We start from the raw sequence: 17503 nt of genomic DNA, 5'->3' as shown, positions 1-17503 counted from the left end.
TATGTTAATACAGTATAAAATAAAGTGTAATCCTCCCAAGTAAGCATTAGCAGCATTTATGGGTCTGCAGATAGCATTTGTTTTTCTCTCATTGTGTCCTAGTATCCCAGTTGTTAAAATAAACAACCGCTTTTGATTTGTAGCCGTAACTTTGCAGTTTAGCAGCCTATATCTGAAGTAACGAATTAGCCACTCACTATGAAACGCTGAAATAAAAACAGAGCAGTGTGTAACTTGGACTCGGCGGCCACCAGCTGCACCTCATCTTGCTAATCTTTAGGCTTTTTTTCTTTTTTTTTTAAAGCAGGGGGGGCTTTTAAGAGTTAAGTTACACAACTCTCTTTTTATTTTTAAAGTGAGTGGATTCCTTCTTGCGTTGTTGAGGATGATAAATTGATACCACATGTTGCTTCCAGACAAAAAAGACTCTGTGCTGCAGTGGAAGCACTTGCAGCTGGTGTCTGAGTTAATGGACGGGCTCCACAAGGTAAACACGGCTTGGAAGAGGCCAAAACAGGCACAGGGAGGGGGAATTTTCTCTGTTTAAAGGCTCAAGCGCTGGCTGCTGTTGCCTGACCAGGGTGGAGTGTTGAAATCACGCCCAGTGCAGCCTTTCTGGGAGACTCATTCAGTTGTTTGTATCAAATCAGGTATACAGCACTTTGGAGACATTTGAGGGTCCTCGCTGGGAGCTTACCCATTTGCAGTCTTACCAAAATATCAAGAGAGACACGTGTAATTAGGACATGGTAGCCAATTTTCTTATTTTTGTTTGGCTAGCAAAATGTGGCTGGTTCCCTCAAGGAGTGTTAGCTGAATAAAATGTGATGCAGTGGAGTGACATTTATAAAAGCTGAGAGTGTGGCCCCAAGTTTGTGGAAGGTGTTGTCACCTCTTGTGTTGCTGTGCCGGCTACCAGCGGGCACCCAGCTGCACCCATTCTGAGGCCATCAGCCGAAGCCGAGGCAGGGTAGGAGCACTGCTTGCCTGTGGCACTGTACCACCCTCTGCTCACACCATGTCTGACCTGCCTCAGGTGTTCCTCTGCCCTGGGTTTTCCTCATCTCAAGGGCTGGTCATTCCTCCCTGCAGGACCGCTTTCCCGGGGGAGTGGGACCCAGCTGGGCTGGGCTCAGTGCTCTTTGGGATGCTCCTGATCTTATCTGCAGGAACCTCAGTCTTCTGGCTCTTTGCAGAGCGCACAGCATTCTTCAAGTCCGGTATAAATAGTAACACTATTAACACTAATAAAGGGAGGAGCTCATCATGCTTCTTTTCTACTCTGCTTTCGTACAGTCCGTATGTTGTGCCCATCAGTGGTATCTGAGCTCTTTCCAAGGTGTCTGCAGCCTGGCTAGCATCTGTCCTGTCCACATATGGTCTCTAGGACAGATTGATGGAAGTTGCTTTATAGATCTTTTAAAGTTTCTCATTACATTTTGGCATGGAAAAATGTGTTATGTTTCCATCATCATGGCCTGGTCCGTCTCCCACACAAGTCAAAGACAAATCCCCAGTAGTTTGATCAGCAGTGGATTCAAATGATAAACCGTATTTTCTTTGCTTCCCCACCTCCTTTGCCGTTTGTTGCATGGTCATAGATTACGAATGCACGTGGTTGTGAGCAGAGATTGTCCCATGATACTTGCCTATATTTTAAGCAGATGGGGACGTTCTCTGACAGCTCAGAAACCAGGTAGAAAATACAGTTATCTCCATCCAGATTGCTAGCCTAGTAGCACAGCGCAACAGTCTTTACTGATGTGAGTTGTCAGTCCTGGTGACTTCTGTAGCAAACCTTGCATGCGAAAGGATAACAGGATCCAGCCCTAATTTGAGTTGGCAGAGCATCCAACACAAGAAGAAACCAAGAAACTCAGATACTATTGCTGAAGAGGTTAGCAGGGGAGGTTACGTGAAGAAGTGGGTTTTAAGGCACTATTTGAACAGAGGGTGGAGATAGGGTTCACAAAAATAAATTGGCCCATAATTATGCTTAAGAAAACAATCTTCCTACAGAAGAAAAGTAAAGAAAAGCAGAAGCTGAAGTATAAGTAGCATATTGTGTAATGTAAAGGAAAACAAACTGCTTGGATTTTTTTATAACCACCAATTTTAAAATCAAAAGTATTATTACATGCTTTTATTATTTGTGTAATACCAACACTGAGCAAAAAGATATAATAGGAAGAAAATTACACGTGTGCACGCACATATCCACACATGCAGGAGCCCTCCTCCTGAAAGGTGCCTCAGTCTCACAGTTTTACCATTCAGGATTTTTCATGGTTGTAGGCCAAATGGTTTCATACTACGGCTACCACCAGCAGAAATAAGCCATTTTATAAGAATGCTATAGGTTGAAAACTGTTAGCTGCTGGCACTTTGGCTGAATGTTTTTATATCTGAAGCTATGTGGCACGCTGCGTATGCCACCTCGGGTGTTTCTTTAGTGTGTTTTCTAAGATTTTTTCATTAGCAAGAGTCATGTCACGGTGCTGTGTGTTCTTACACCCAGCATTTTTAGGTGGGGAACAGGATGGTTTGTTTGGCTCTTGTAGCCTGGCTTGGTCTGGTAGTCTAGCTCTGGTCATCCTCATCCTGTCACTGGCTCTTTGGGAGGAGAGAACCCCATGCAGATGTTCTCACAAGTGATTTTTGATGAAAGTCACAGGGGATAAACATGAGAGCTACCGGCATTGATGCAGTACAAGCTGTAATATTGAAAAAGGTTATTTATCAAAAAAACAGCAGTTCTCCAGCTGATTGGGAGAAACCTGAGGAAGAAAGCAGTGGCGCCTAGTTATTAGAAGTTAGAAACAGACTGTTGGCAGACTCAAAATATAGTTAAAATGTCATCAGTTAAATAATAAAAAGCTCTTTCCTTCCTTAGACTGAAGAACTATTATACTGCAACTCAATCCACCATGTTTTGATGACATGATAGTCCCTTAGAAATGGACAAGTTTATAGCTGAGGCACTGACCCAAACTTCTCTTGAGTACATCTGCAAAATTTGGTCTGCTGTTCTGTGCAAATTGTTTAAAACATAACAGTTGCTGTTTTGAACCATGGTCCATATGATTTCTCTTTTCATTAAGTGATAATCACAACCGCGTCTGCTGTCTGCGTGCGAGAAGAACTTCAGGCGTGTTTTCCATTTCACAATCTGACAAAAACCACAACACTTAACGGGGAGAAAAAGGCATTTTATACTGAAAAGAATTGTTTAAAGAAAGCTGGGCTGTTTCTTTGTACATACATCAGATGTGCCTCCAGTTCGCTGATGTCAAACATCCATTTATTCTAAAGATGCAAATGTCAAGATGCTTCTGAATGATTTGCTGCTTGATTCATTCTTTGCCCATTTAAATCTGGAATTTCTTCACTGCTTTGTAAATGAAGGACTCTTACCCTGGGTGGTTTAATTGTGCTATGATCCTGTTGACTTGGTGTTTTTAAAGCATGCTGGTAGAACGAATGTGATTTTATCCTCTTTATAGATACACCTGGTAATTGCCAACATTGAAGAAAAAAGAACTCATATAACTTTTTAAACTTGATTGTCTTTAACTGGGAGGAATAGCACAACTGCTTTTTCAAAGGAATATGGGGTAGCTCCAAAAATCTTTTGACTTGCACGTGGAGAAGAAAACAAACCAAACCTGGAAACATTTTCCGTAACAAATACTACTTGCTTGTCCTCTTTTTGAGACATATTTTAAGCTCAAGATCAAGCAGGATGAGTGGAGTGCCATTTTCATCTTAGTTATTTTGGTTTAAATCTGGAGTCATTTCACTAGGGCACCGGTGGGCTGGTGTTCTCTGCCTCTGTCGTTCTGGGGTGGTTGTCATCGGTTTGAGCCAACGTGGTTTTTGGATGGTAGATGTTGCTGACTGGTGCAGGCGGGTAATAGGCAAGAGCAGGCTGTGCATGGGCTGCCCTGAACGTCCTGTATTGCATAGCATCCGGTGCCGCGCAGGGTATCCGACTGTCTACAGCAGATTTACACAGCTCCGTGTCTGGCAGCTTACAGGGACAGGGATCTTATCATGTACCGTGTCACATCATGTTTAGAAGCCTGTGAGGATACTATAGTGAGGTGATGGCTGGCCAGCTACTGCAGTACAGGCGTAAGTCTGGTGCCTCTAATCGAGAGAGAGAGTACAGCTTAGTCATGCACAGAGTGCCTGTGGGAGAGGAGCAACAGCACTTACAGTTTTCTCAAGAATTGTTATAGCAAATACACAACACACATGCCCACGAAGAATTAAAAAGACATTTGCAGAAGCTGCAATGAGTGTGACTACCCCTCCAGTCAGATTTTTGCAGTGTATCTGCAGTTTTTATTTCAGGGAACTGATGGCAAGGTTGCTGATAGTATAGAGGTTTGTCTTGAGTCAAAAGTAAGGGAGAAACATCTAGCTCCTTACTAGCAGGAATGAAGTTGTGTCACACTCCTTTCCTTAGGATGCAGCTTTTGGGGATGTGGAGATGGGCACCAGGAATGCACAGCTGGTGCAAGCACAGGGCTTGCTTTGCGGCAGCATGCTGGCACGCTGCAGGCACGCTCCAGCCCCCCCGTATCCACCAACTGAGAAACCCGTGGTGATGTCCAGGAGGGCCCAGTGCTTTTATTCACGTTGTTTTCGTGTGATGTTGGTTTGATGATTGAGTTTTGCGTAGCGTAAGTGGGTTGCTGGTCTTGACATTTTGTTTTGTTCCTTTCCTGCAGAATTCAATCCGGCACAACTTGTCACTCCACAGCCGATTCGTCAGGGTGCAGAATGAAGGCACCGGGAAAAGCTCTTGGTGGATGATCAATCCAGATGGTGGAAAAGGTGGCAAGGCACCCCGGAGACGCGCTGTGTCAATGGACAACAGCAACAAGTACACGAAGAGCAGAGGGCGGGCGGCTAAGAAAAAGGCAGCCCTGCAGACCGCCCAGGAGACGAGCGAGGACAGCCCTGCTCAGCTCTCCAAGTGGCCAGGGAGTCCCACCTCCCGCAGCAGCGACGAGCTGGATGCATGGACAGATTTTCGCTCCCGTACCAATTCCAATGCCAGTACGATCAGCGGGCGCTTGTCACCGATTTTGGCAAGCACCGAACTAGATGATGTTCAAGATGACGACGCTCCGCTTTCTCCCATGCTGTACAGTAGTCCGTCGAGCTTGTCCCCATCGGTAAACAAGCCGTGTACTGTGGAGTTGCCTAGGTTGACTGATATGGCTGGGACAATGAATCTGAATGATGGACTGACAGATAACCTCATGGATGATCTCTTGGACAATATAACACTCCCTCCCTCCCAGCAGTCGCCCACAGGAGGGATAATGCAGAGAAGCTCCAGTTTTCCGTATGGTTCCAAAGGTTCAGGGCTGGGTTCCCCATCAAGTAGTTTCAACAATGCTGTGTTCGGGCCGTCGTCCCTGAATTCCCTCCGCCAGTCGCCCATGCAGACCATTCAGGAGAACAAGCAGACCACCTTCTCTTCCATTTCTCATTACAACAACCAGACGCTGCAGGATCTCCTCGCCTCTGATGCACTTAGTCACAGCGATGTCATGATGACACAGTCAGACCCACTCATGTCACAAGCCAGCACAGCTGTGTCCGCCCAGAATTCCCGCAGGAATATAATGCTCCGCAATGACCCCATGATGTCGTTTGCCGCGCAGTCCAGCCAGGGCGGTCTGGTCAATCAGAGCCTGCCTCATCACCAGCACCAGTCCCACAACTCCTCTCTTAGTGGCAGCCGTGCCTTGTCCAGTTCCATCAGTAACATAGGCTTGAGTGACTCCAACAGCTTGGGATCCACCAAACATCAGCAGTCACCTGTCAATCAGTCTATGCAAACACTTTCTGACCCACTCTCAGGCTCCTCTTTGTACTCCTCTAGCGTGAACCTCCCGGTCATGGGACATGAGAAATTCCCAAGTGACCTGGACCTGGATATTTTCAATGGGAGCTTGGAGTGTGACATGGAGTCCATTATCCGCAGTGAACTCATGGATGCAGATGGGCTGGATTTTAACTTTGATTCTCTCATCTCAGCTCAGAACGTTGTCAGTCTGAATGTGGGGAACTTCACTGGTGCTAAACAGGCTTCATCACAGAGTTGGGTACCAGGCTGAAGGATCTTTGAGAACAGGGAAAATGGGCAAACAGGTCAGTGTCCCATAGATGTGGTAAAATACTTGGTTCCTTAGTTTTATTGGAGTTTGCACCAAACTCTTAATAGTTAGTGCACACTAATAATATTGATTTGGCTTGTGATGGCTTGCTATGTGTTGGTATGCATCAGGCGCAACCAAGAAACTCTTGGAGGTGTGGAAGGAAACAAGGCTAAGCTATAAAAGCTGTTCGACTGCAACACTGTCAGCATGCATCTGATGCTATGTGTCCTCCTTAATTTAGGCATTAGAAACATTAATGACAAATCAGGCAAACCAAGGTGGAATATTTGTGGGTTTTAGGAATCACAGAGCTCCAACTTGTCGTCTTTGAAGTCGCAACAGATGGGTTCTGCTCTGCAATGCTGCACGTAGCCAAGCTTTGTTACATAGGGACGGGGCAAGGGGCTTTCTGGTCAGTGCAGCAGTAGTACTGCAGGGGAGGAGGAAGAGTGTCTTTGCAAGATCAGTGCACACACTGGGGGTTGGGTGTGTGGGACAGATCTGGGCTGAATTAGAGTTCTATTGCTGCTGTGGTGCAGCAGCCCTCGCGAAGTGGTTCAAGGGTTTCTTATTGTGTTTCTTGGCAAAAAGAAAATGGTAGCAAATGGAGGAATTATGTATTGAAATAGCAAAGGTGGGATCCTGGTCCCAGGAATGTCCTGGGTTTATTTTTTTAAATAGGCAAAAATTGTTGGTGTCCCGTCCCCCCCCCTCCAGGAGTAGGACGGGTATCATTTTCTTTTGGACTCCACCAAGAGAACGTCTGTATGTTCGGGTTCTGACGTAGGTGCTTTTCCAATGTTAGTCTCTTCAGATTAATTTTTTCCAGATTGATGTGGTTTTTTCCATTGCTTCTTTTCTACAGCTGGGGGCATTTGAACTTGTAAACATTGTTTCTGTCATCCTTTTGTGATTCTGCAGGCTCCTGCCCATACCTCTGCCTGCTCACACATACATACTCACTGATTCATAGGGTAGGTGCCACACAAAGTGTCCTTTCTCCTTTGTTTATTTATTAGTATAAGGGAGTAGATTTCAAAATACGGTAGGATAAAAGGTTAGCTATAAATTATTGAAAGTGTTCTGTTAACTTCAGAATGGTAGGTGGAGTATCCCAGTGGTGAGGTTAAACGAGGCACTCATTCAGTTTGCAGCTTACTTCCAACTTTCTTATTTTCGAGATGGAAGATGGAAAGAAGGAGTTGGTGTCATTTGACTTTATGATGCATAATTTGCCCCTTTCATCTTAAATTGAGTTTTCATTCTCTGTTTCAGTTACATGTTCAAAGGGAGGCTTTGTGGTAGATGAGCAGCAGTGGTGAACCTCCGGAATGTCTTCCTGTGTGCATGGAGTACCTCAGGAGACATGAGCTGTGATCTGCTGTCTGTCAGGGAGAACAAGACTGCCCAGGAGTCCTCCTTTCAGTCGTTGTTCTGCAAAGCTTCCTTGCTCCGGTGGAGCGATCGGTTTGCACAGTCCTTTCTCTGTCAGTGGGAGGGTTTCCTCAGGTTCTTTCACATCTTCTCGCTCAAAGGGAGAGCGTTGCACTGCGTGGCCAGGAGATGGGCTGCGGAGGTGGACTGCAGAGGACACCATGACCCTGCACAAGACGGCAGCTTGGCAAGGCCAGGGCCACAGCTGAATTCTGGTTCTCCTTCAGTTCTAGTGCTGGAGAAGTGAAGAAAGGAAAGGGGAAAAAAAAGAGTTGACTCATGAACCAGGAAGCCATAATTTGCAGAAGATCACTCTTGCTGACCAGTTCTGTCTTCCTCCAGGTGCATGAGCTGTTTGGATTTAAAAACCCTTTTTGCATGAGGTAAAAAAGAAAAAAGGCTGTAGGAACTTTACCACTGTGAAACATCCAGCAGTACAATCTGCCAAATGGGGCCTAAAAAATAGATGTTATTGACAGCTGTGCTTGTCACAGGCAAATAGAGCAGCCTCCTGTGTTCGTAGCTTCGTTTGCTGTGTGTGGGTACAAGATGCCTGTGGGGAGACGTGCCTCGGCAGCGTGGAGGAGGCACACCACGCCACTCCTCACCGATGCTCGCCGCTGCCTCTTCACCGCGGCCGGTGCCATTCGCGGAAAGCGTAGCCGCCGTGATCTTTTTCAGGCTCTGAATGAAGGGACTGACACATCTGTGTGAGCAGAGTCTCATTGCGGGGGACAGATTTATGAACGAGACAGCTCTCCTCAGCGGATTACTGTCCAGTCGTCTGTGGAAGCCTCTTTTCCTCTCCCTGACGAGCGGACCGGCTGCTGCGGCGTGCCTCCGGTATCAGGTGCAAGCGCAGCTGATTTCTGCTGAGCTGGTTCACCATGCACCCTTCCTCCTCTGTTAAGCAGCGCTGTTTGAGAGTTTGCCTCCCTGTGAGCGTCTTGTGACGATTCTGATTAGGGATGCCTTGTGTGACGTCGGATGCAGTCGTTCTGGGTTGCTTTCTCAGTTACTTCTCCGCTTCGCTGTAGCGATAGGGACCCTGGAATTAAAATCTTCTCTCTGCGGCGTTCATGGTCTCCATAATGAATCTTTACGGGCCTGAAGACTGGGGAACACTTCCAGCAGAGCAGCCTGGCGCTTGCTTACGCTGAATCCCTTTCACCAGGGCGGCCGGGTGGGCTTCGCAGGCAGGCAGAAGCAGTTGCAGTGGGTCACTGGCGTACCGGGGAATAGCGAGTCCTGTGTTTTCTGTGAAAAACAAGAGAAACATTGGAGTCAGTTTTTGGGAAGAAAAGAAAGAAGCTGGATACATAGGTATTTAGTTTATACATACTCTAGGTATAGAAGGGGGTTTACTTTGGAAGAAAATCTACTACAGTTTCTTCATAGGGGAAGTGAAAAAACACATGCAGGAGACGCCACCATTGCGAGTTTAGTGGCTGTGCACGTTTGCTGCGCATAAGCCTGGACACGGTCCCTGGAGAGAGCCTTGCCTGGTCCCACCGCACTGGCCCTGTGCCCGTGAGGCTGGCCGTGCCCTGTCTTTCAGAGGTCCGCGATTGAGGCATATAAACGAATTTGGGGTTACTTTAGTTTTTGTCTCTTACAAGAAGGAAAGCAGAAAATCAATATGCTTTTTCCTTACTTTATTCACTCAGCCATAATTTTCCCCTCTCAAGCTGGCTGGACCGCTGTTCCTCTCTCTCTGCCTGCTTCCCAAGAGCACTGGATATGCTGTCCGCCCACTCAGATCATCACCACCTCGGTTTTTCAGCTTGTTTATCAATAAATAAAGACGTCGCTATTCCCTCGCCTGTCTCTAGAATACCTTTTATTTTGAAATTAATGGATCCTCTCTCAGCCTGGAGTTCCCACAGCTCTGCACTTTGCTCCGTGGTCCTTCTCAGCCAGCGCGTCCCAAGGGACTTGGCGTTTGCCAAAGAGTAGTCCCAAACAGACTGGCAGGGGAGACTGTTTGGGACATTTACTGCTGCCTGGAAGGTCAGGAGCCAGTCATCAGCTACCACTTGGACAAACATTTCCTCTGGCATCAAAACCCATCCAAGAAGTAGTTTTTACCTCGATCATTTCAGTGATCCAGTTTACAACGGCTCTGTGCAGGCAGCGATGCTGGCAGGGCTTGGGCAAGGGGTGGAGGACAGCTCAGCGCAAGTAGGGCAGGGGCTCCTTGAGTTGGTTTCACCGTCTGAAAAACTCATCTAGCTGCATCTTCTGAGGGAGATTTTGGTGTGCCGTTTAGCAGGATGCCTCTGGGCTCTGTAACAGGGTTGTGCTGCAGTCACGTTGACTTGTTCAAAAATTGCAAGTAAAATACTTCACAGATCAGTTGAAGTCACTCATTTTGCCCTGGCATCATCTAGGTCCCACATCATCTTACTGTACCAGTAGAGTGCACAAGCTACTAACAGCAACATCATGTAACATTCGCAGAATTTGATGAATAACATCTCTGATAAAGCAAAATCCTAGAAAACGTAACGAAATACCTCTTGGTATTTCATTAGTCCATATCAGTTTCGACTACTTGCTGATTTGTTAATTGGTATTCAAACTGTTTCTGGGTGAAATTCATACCAAAAATGAATGCATAGGTCTGAGGTTGCTTTACCATTCACTATACCACCATCTTAAAAGATGAAGTAGATATAGTGAAAAGATCTCCATTTGGATGGAGTTTCGAATCAGAGATATCTGGACAATGTGCCACGAGGAAGATGATTTTTATTCTTTACGAGAAACCTTGTTTTCTGCACATTAAAGCTGAAAGGTGGAAACCAGAATCGGTGGACGTCTTACCTGAGGATGCTGTCAGGCTTAGGACCATAGCTGCTCCTCTCTTATTTTCAAAAATGAGGTCTTAGGGGTAGGGCTGGCAGGTTCCTTCCACGGAGCCGAGATGAGGCTGGCTGCCTTTAAAAAATGTAAAGGAAATTCAGGAGCAGCAAATTCTTCTGCTCCATTTCCAACAGGTTAGTGGTTAAGGCGGTGGCGTGCTTCTAACATTTGAGCGTAGTTTCAGCCAGCCCAAGTTTGAAAGGTGTTTTTGAGACTAGCTGAACATCACGCGTGCCAAGTTCAGTCTTCGAACAAAAATACCTATGTAGAAAATGTATTTCACTGGGAACAGAGATCCCATTAACTCCAAGGAGGGCCTTGTCCGGAGCAGGCTCCTTGCTACCCAGGCGCACACCAGCAACACGGGAGCAAACTCAGTGCTTGTGGCCACTGGATAGGAGGAGAGGGGAAAGCCGGGCGGACCCCTCTGGTGCTATCCCCCGTGCTGTCCCACTTTGCCGCGGTGCCCCTGGAAGCCCCATGCACGCAGGGGCTCGTCCTGCGCTTGCAGGGATGCTGTGGCTTTTGCTGTGTGAAGGCAGCAGGAGCTGACACGCAGACATGATCGCTTACTCCTTCTGGGAGTAGGGCTTTTTGGGTTTTGGTGTTTTTTTAATCTAGGTTTATGTTCTGGGGTTTTATTAACCGGGGAAAAGATCTGTAAAAACCAGGATTGCCTCCGCAGGCTTGTGTTGTGAGTATACAGCAGCTGAAGCCAGGACAGTGGTCTGATCCTGTGGTTTGGGTGTTCTTCTGTTGGTGTTTTATATAGATATATTTTTTAGTACCTCATGCTTTGTCATGTGATTCAGCAGCAATAATTAGGCAGAAACTTGCTGTCCCTGCAGATGCCAAGATTACAGGATGACATACTCTCACCAGATGACAGCACAAACTGATATTTTTAGAACAGGCAGCATCAACTGGTCTCCCCAGTGCTTTCCTCCCTGGATCAGCAGCAGGCAGGTTTTATTACAGAATGAGTCTTCGCAAATCGTCTTTTTCATGTGAATGAGCTGCAATGATTATTTAGAGCTGCAGATCAGTGTTGGTCCCCAGACGTGCTGTTGCGTGATAGCCAGGATGGTTCCAGGTGTTTTTTTCTTTTTTTCATTCCTTCTTTTGAGCCAGACTTTTAAATAGACCCCCTATAAAACATATTTTCTTGAAGAAGTGCATAAGAAAAGATCCATTTTAGAAATGTAGCGTCATGCAGCTGAGGAAAGGTCGAGATCTTTTTTCATAGCAATTCAATGCTCAGCTGAGGGGATGAACTGCCAGCCAGAGAGGCTTAAGTCTTGTGTTGATGACAGCCTAAGAATACAGGTATAGTAGCGTAGTCGGCAGGAGTGCACGTATTTGGGTAGTGCAGGATGTAAATAGCCGGCCTTTCTCTTGGCCTGAGGAGGGAGGATGAAGGAAGGATGCTCACACAATAATCCCCCAGGCTCCCAGTGCTGCTGGTGGAGAGTCTCCAGCAGGATGCTCCCATCGAGTCCCACACGGTGTGTGGGACACTGACCCCATTAAATCAGGTACCTGCGGCTGGGTGGTGTGAATGCTCCGCTCTGGTCCAGTCTACAGGGGCTATTTAATCAGCTTTTCCACTCAGATTACCGCGCAGGGTGGCAGTTGTTGGAGTCTTGTGGAGCAGACATCTGCTGAGCAGTAATGGGACAGAGACGCAGCTCGGCTAACGGAGGCTGCTGTGTAGCTGCGGTTGTCTGTGGTTACTCCAGGAAAAAAGCCACATTTCCCAGATGATGCCATGGAGAATGGCTTGCTTTTATGCACTTTTACAGCTGAGCGGGATATCTTGCCCATTTTTTTTACCTTGTACTGCCTGCTTTTGCAGACTGCTTGTTCTGGCTCATAGGTGATTTATTTCACACAAATGTAGAGAAAATCTGATTTTTAAAAAGGACCTTTCTTCTCTTGCCTTTTCTACCACTTGTAAGTCATGCTAGAGGATGTCCTGCCTTGTATCAGCATGATGGAAATCCTTTTGTGTGACTTGTGTGGGCATTACTGGTCTGTCATTTTCAACTTATTGCAGAGGAAAATGAAGAGACTCCACAGCAAGGAGGTTGTTTTTAAAATAGGCGTGATAGGATAGGCCTGGCAGAGGAAAAGAAATTCTCTATGAGGACATTCAGAAAAAAGAGTACATAGCACGTTTCCATAGCACTATAAACCCATCATTCAGGACATTTCTAGCCATGAAGGTACCTTTTACTCTAAGAAGAGCCTCTCATTCTTCAGATTCAAAAGTGCAAGCAAAATCCTTCTCTGTTTTTGCAGAGTGTGCAGTAGTTACCCATCCTTTTCTGTTCGATAGCAAAGGTTTCCTTCCCAATGCTCCAGAATGTCTAAAGAAAGTGCTGTTACTCCAGCTGATGTACTTTACCCTTAAGAGAAGTTGTATTTTGCAAGTGTTTTTGGCCTGCTTCCTCTAGTCCAGGAGTATCCGGCCTAAAAGGTGTTACATTGAACATCCAGTCTGCTGTCTCTCACTCACTGGCCCCTAATTTCCATGATTTCCACTCCCTTCTTCAGGCCCCTGAAAGACAGACAGTGGATAAAATTTACATTAAATTGTCAGGTAAGAAGCCTGGAGACCTTGTAGAGAGATGTTGTCCTGTACGTAAACTCCTCGCTGTTGGCCATGGCAGAGGATTGAACCGGCCAGCTGTGATGGCTCTCAGTGGCAACTGGGTTATCAGCAGTGCTTGTGCTGGAAAGTTGGCATAACCGCACGCTAACATGTCTGTAGGTGTAAAAGCAAGTGTGGCAGCCTATGGTCTTCTTGTCTGGGCAGCAACACGGTGACGTATGTAGTGGAGTTTGCACACACCTGCTCCTCTTGCGAGCAAGTGCAGAATTTCCTGTGAATCTGGTTGTTCAGTATCAGGTCCCAATACATTAGGAAACCCTGATCCACTTTTTAGTGTGTGAGCATGGATGGACCAGTTTCTCTCTGGGTGTCTCCTTTTCATCTGTAAAATGGGTGGAAGGGATCTTACCCACCTTTGAGGGTAAAATGAACTGCCCAGAGGAGTAGAACTCTCCTTTGCTGGAAATATTTCAGACTTGGCTTTACAGGGCCCTGAATAACCTAATCTAAGGACCAGGTGATGCTGAGTCTTTTCCAGCCTGGACTTTTCTATGGTTCTGTAGACAACTGGGATATCAGAACAACACGCATATCCATAGTCATGGCACCTCACGACAGTTCTGAGCAAGTCGTCCGACCCAGCGAGCTGATACAGGGTGAGAGAATGATCTGCTGTCTTTAGTTACATTTAGTTCCAAAATACTTGGTTGTCTGCTGTGGTTTGCAATGTTTCTTGGAAGTGGAAGAGCAGCAACAGAAGGAAAAGAGACACTTCCATGCTTTACGTGCCTGTGTAAGTACCAACACAGCAACTTTTTAGCTCCCATAAGTCTCAGTTCTGCGCTGGCCGTCTTCCTCTTTCCACCCTTCTCCCTCACTCTCTGCCCCAGATTTTGGACTGGAAAAGATCTATTTTTATGAGTAGAATAAGAGAGAAAAAGTGAAGTTATGACATGCCTGAAAGTTCAGGAAAGAAAGCACTTTAAGTTGCCAGCTCTTGTTTTCCCCCTGGGCTTTGCACCCTGACCTCGGCGTTGTCCCAGCACAGAGCCATCCCAGTGCGGTGTATGCTAAGGCTGTCACTGTGCCATACCTGCCACGGCGCCGGGATCCCTCATTTTTATTCTGCCTGAACAAAAAAATCTCGTGCTGCAATTCTGTCATAGTAGGAGGATTGGCCATAGGAGTTATCTTCCTGACTTGTCTCGAAACAAATCTGCATACTCTTCAGTCTTGAGCTGTGAAACCTCAGGCAGAGCATTAACTTGTAACCACACGTAATCAGGTTTTGCTTTTTGAGCCTGCCCCTGTTCTGGAGTAGAAGCCGTACTGCTGGCAGCGGTGACAAATCAGGGGGCAGAGGCACCAGCACAAATGCACATCTGTCACTGAAGGACACAAATTTCCTGCAGAATGTTTGCATTCCGAGTCTCTGGACAATAAAAGTAGTTACGGGGATTTGCTGTCCCGGGGGAGTCCATTGCAGAGTGGCATCCAGGGAAAACACTTGTTTTACACAGCTCTAAGTGGAGATATTTTTCAAGGTGCAATCCGCTCAGGAAGCCTGCCAGCCAGATCAGGAGGTGCTTGGTAGCTGCCGTACCGAGGAGCTGTGTGTTGGTAGTGTGGGTTCTCATTCTGTAATTACGTAAAGGAGCACATAACTTTTAACTAAAAACTGTATGTGCTGGTTGTCATGTTCGCTTACTGATGAACTTACCACCAGTGCACGTTACCTGTGCCTCGCTCTGGGGAGCATCGATGCGTCACCTTTCTGTTCTGAAGAAATTTCCAGTGCTGTGTAATTGGCACCGTTGGGAATCAAAGGGAGAAAGCAACAGGCGGCAGATGATCCTTCGGAGCTGCTCTGATGGCGCACGAACTGGTACAGGGCTTGGGAGACGGCCATCCAGTTAAGTGGTGGGATGATGTGAGACAGAGGTGAGGAAATGTTGTTGGTGGAGGGAAATCACAACCACAGAGTAAAGCAAGAGTAGCATTTGTAACCCGTTGGTAGCAAGGTAGAGGATGGGAGGGTGGAGAAAAGGACAGAAGGAAGGGGCATCTCATCTCCCACGTAAGTGCTGGCAAGTTGAAGAATTAGAAAATATAGAAATACTTGCTTTTTGTGTTACACTCTTCCACCAAATAGGAGGAACAGATTTAGCATCTAGGGTTCAAAACGTCTGTGGGACATGACAAAGCAAGGGTTTGTCCTTGCCCCTCATGTAAGGGGCTTTTTCTGATTCTGGTTTAAAGTCGTTATTTTCACCAACCACATACATACACGCTTGCATAAGCTATGGCTTGATATAGTACTACGGATTCTTCTAACGTCCAGCAGATGTATCTTCTTCAAGCCTTCTGTACCTGGGGAGTCAAATCAGCCATAGTGAATTGCCTCTGTTTTCAGTGCGTGCGCGTGTGTGTGTGAACAGAGCCCAGGTGTCAATGTGGTTGTGAAGACTGTACTCCAGAAGAAAGTCTTAAGAAAAGGAAGTCTAAAAAACTTTGGGAGAAAGGTCTGAAATTCCTCCTTCCTTTCTACTCCCTGATGGTTGAAAATGAGCTTTAGGTTTGGCAGAGGAGCTTTTTAAGGGAGAACTGAGTTTTCCAGGGAGTGACTTAAGAAGTACAGGTAGATGACGTTTTCCAGTAGTGCCCTTTTTGGAAGTTCAGCCCAGCCTAAGAAACAAGGAACCATGCCACACAAAGAATCATAGAATCACAGAATGGTTTGGGTTGGAAGAGACCTTACAGATTATCTGGTTCCAACCCCGCTGCCATGGGCAGGGACACCTTCCACTAGACCAGGTTGCTCAGAGCTCCATCCAACCTGGCCGTGAACACTGCCAGGGAAGGGGCAGCCACAGCTTCTCTGGGCAACCTGTTCCAGTGTTTCACCACCCTCACAGTAAAGAATTTCTTCCTAATATCTAATCTAAATTTACCGTCTTTCAGTTTAAAGCCATTACCCCTTGTCCTATCACTACATGCCCTTGTAAAAAGTCCCTCTCCAGCTTTCTTGTAGGCCCCTGCAGGTACTGGAAGGCCACAATAAGGTCTCCCCAGGGCCTTCTGCAGGCTGGGCGTAACACGTAAGAGGGGGCTCTGTGCCTTTGCGGTGGCAGGTTAGCAAGCACTGCTCTAACCCGCTAGCCCTGCTAGACTTCACCTTTGTTGTATCCCTCCTTGACCTCTGTTGTATAGATTTTTTTCATCACTCCCTGTGCTCATAGTTCTTCTGCTCTTATCCTCCAGAACAGGACCCAGTAGCAAAGACGAGGTAAAAGGATAAAGTGGGGACTGGGGTGCTTTACCTGGAGAGCTGTGTGTTGGCCTTGGAGGACAGCATTGTCCTGGTTCACCAGAGGAGAAACCCCGTCTGCCTCTGCGAATTCAGGGTGACACTCCAGAGGACGAGCTTTTTGCACAGGCATCGGGAATGGGAGAAAACTTCGTGATGGGTCAGGACGCAGCTGGACATAAGTGGGCGCAGGGAGACAGGAACACTGGGGAATTTTGGCCGAGGACCACTGATAAAAAGAGATGTAACTGGAGTGCTTGCTTCCCTGCCCGGTAACAGTTTTCATTGCTATGAAGCAGCAGGCCGCTAACTCAGGGTTAACAGGCTTTTTGTGGTGAGACAGAAAGCGAGAGTTTGTGGGTCTATTACGGGCTTCAGTGGGGCAATTTGAAAGCAGGCAGTTAAGACTTTGATCTACTTCTTTTCATTTTTTAATCTATTTGCAAAGTGCATGTAAACAGACCTGTGAAAATGGAGCATGGTTTGGTTCTGCTGTAAGCCAGTTTCACCTCAGCTGCGCGTCTATCTCCTAAACGTTGGCACTGTCTGGAGGACGGGTGTCCTCAGGAAAATATACCGGGCAGTGCCACTTCCACAAATGATGCTCGTCAGCATCCGTCCTCCAGTTTTTTCTCTTGTCACTTTGTTTCATAGTAGAATACTTTAGGTACATTTTTAATTTAATCGTTAAACACAACTCTGGTACTTCATTGGAATTTTCTGTACTCTTTTGCTTTTGGTTAATGGCTCCATTCAAAGTCAGCAAGACTTGTCACAGACACTGAAGTTAAACCCGTGCTCAGCGTAACTGGCGGCTGCAGGAGAGCGAGCCGGCTTTGCCAGGCTGTGGCGTGTCGGACCAGAGCCTTGCCTTTGGATGAGGCTGCGCTTCGGGAAGCCACCCGCTTCCAGCCCCCGGGCACTGAGGCTTTAAGGGGAAGCAGAGAAAAGGGCACGCACTTGTTTGAGCCGAGTACCAGCCACTAGTCAGGTTTTACTGGGGGCTACCTGGCCTGTCTGGGTATCTTCTGCTGACCTTGTTACGGCCATCAGGACACACTTACCGAATGGAGTCGTTGCCAGGCAGTCACATTAACGAACAGC

The 17503-nt window shown here is 46.8% G+C and overlaps 1 protein-coding gene across 1 annotated transcript in view; it reads left to right on the top strand.

Annotated features, from left to right (window-relative positions):
• Positions 1-17503, top strand: part of FOXO3 (forkhead box O3) — a 96368-nt gene that overhangs the window by 73169 nt on the left and 5696 nt on the right. Inside the window, exon 2 of the mRNA XM_075414266.1 lies at positions 4737-6171. Within this exon, the coding sequence (XP_075270381.1) occupies positions 4737-6137 (1401 nt within the window). The 3' untranslated portion in view covers positions 6138-6171. The remainder of the gene's footprint in view (positions 1-4736; positions 6172-17503) is intronic.

This window comes from Opisthocomus hoazin, chromosome 2, assembly GCF_030867145.1.
Source record: "Opisthocomus hoazin isolate bOpiHoa1 chromosome 2, bOpiHoa1.hap1, whole genome shotgun sequence".
Classification (NCBI taxonomy): Eukaryota; Metazoa; Chordata; class Aves; order Opisthocomiformes; family Opisthocomidae; genus Opisthocomus; species Opisthocomus hoazin.
Note: the sequence above shows the minus strand (reverse complement) of the source record. Positions and strands in the feature narration are given on the sequence as shown.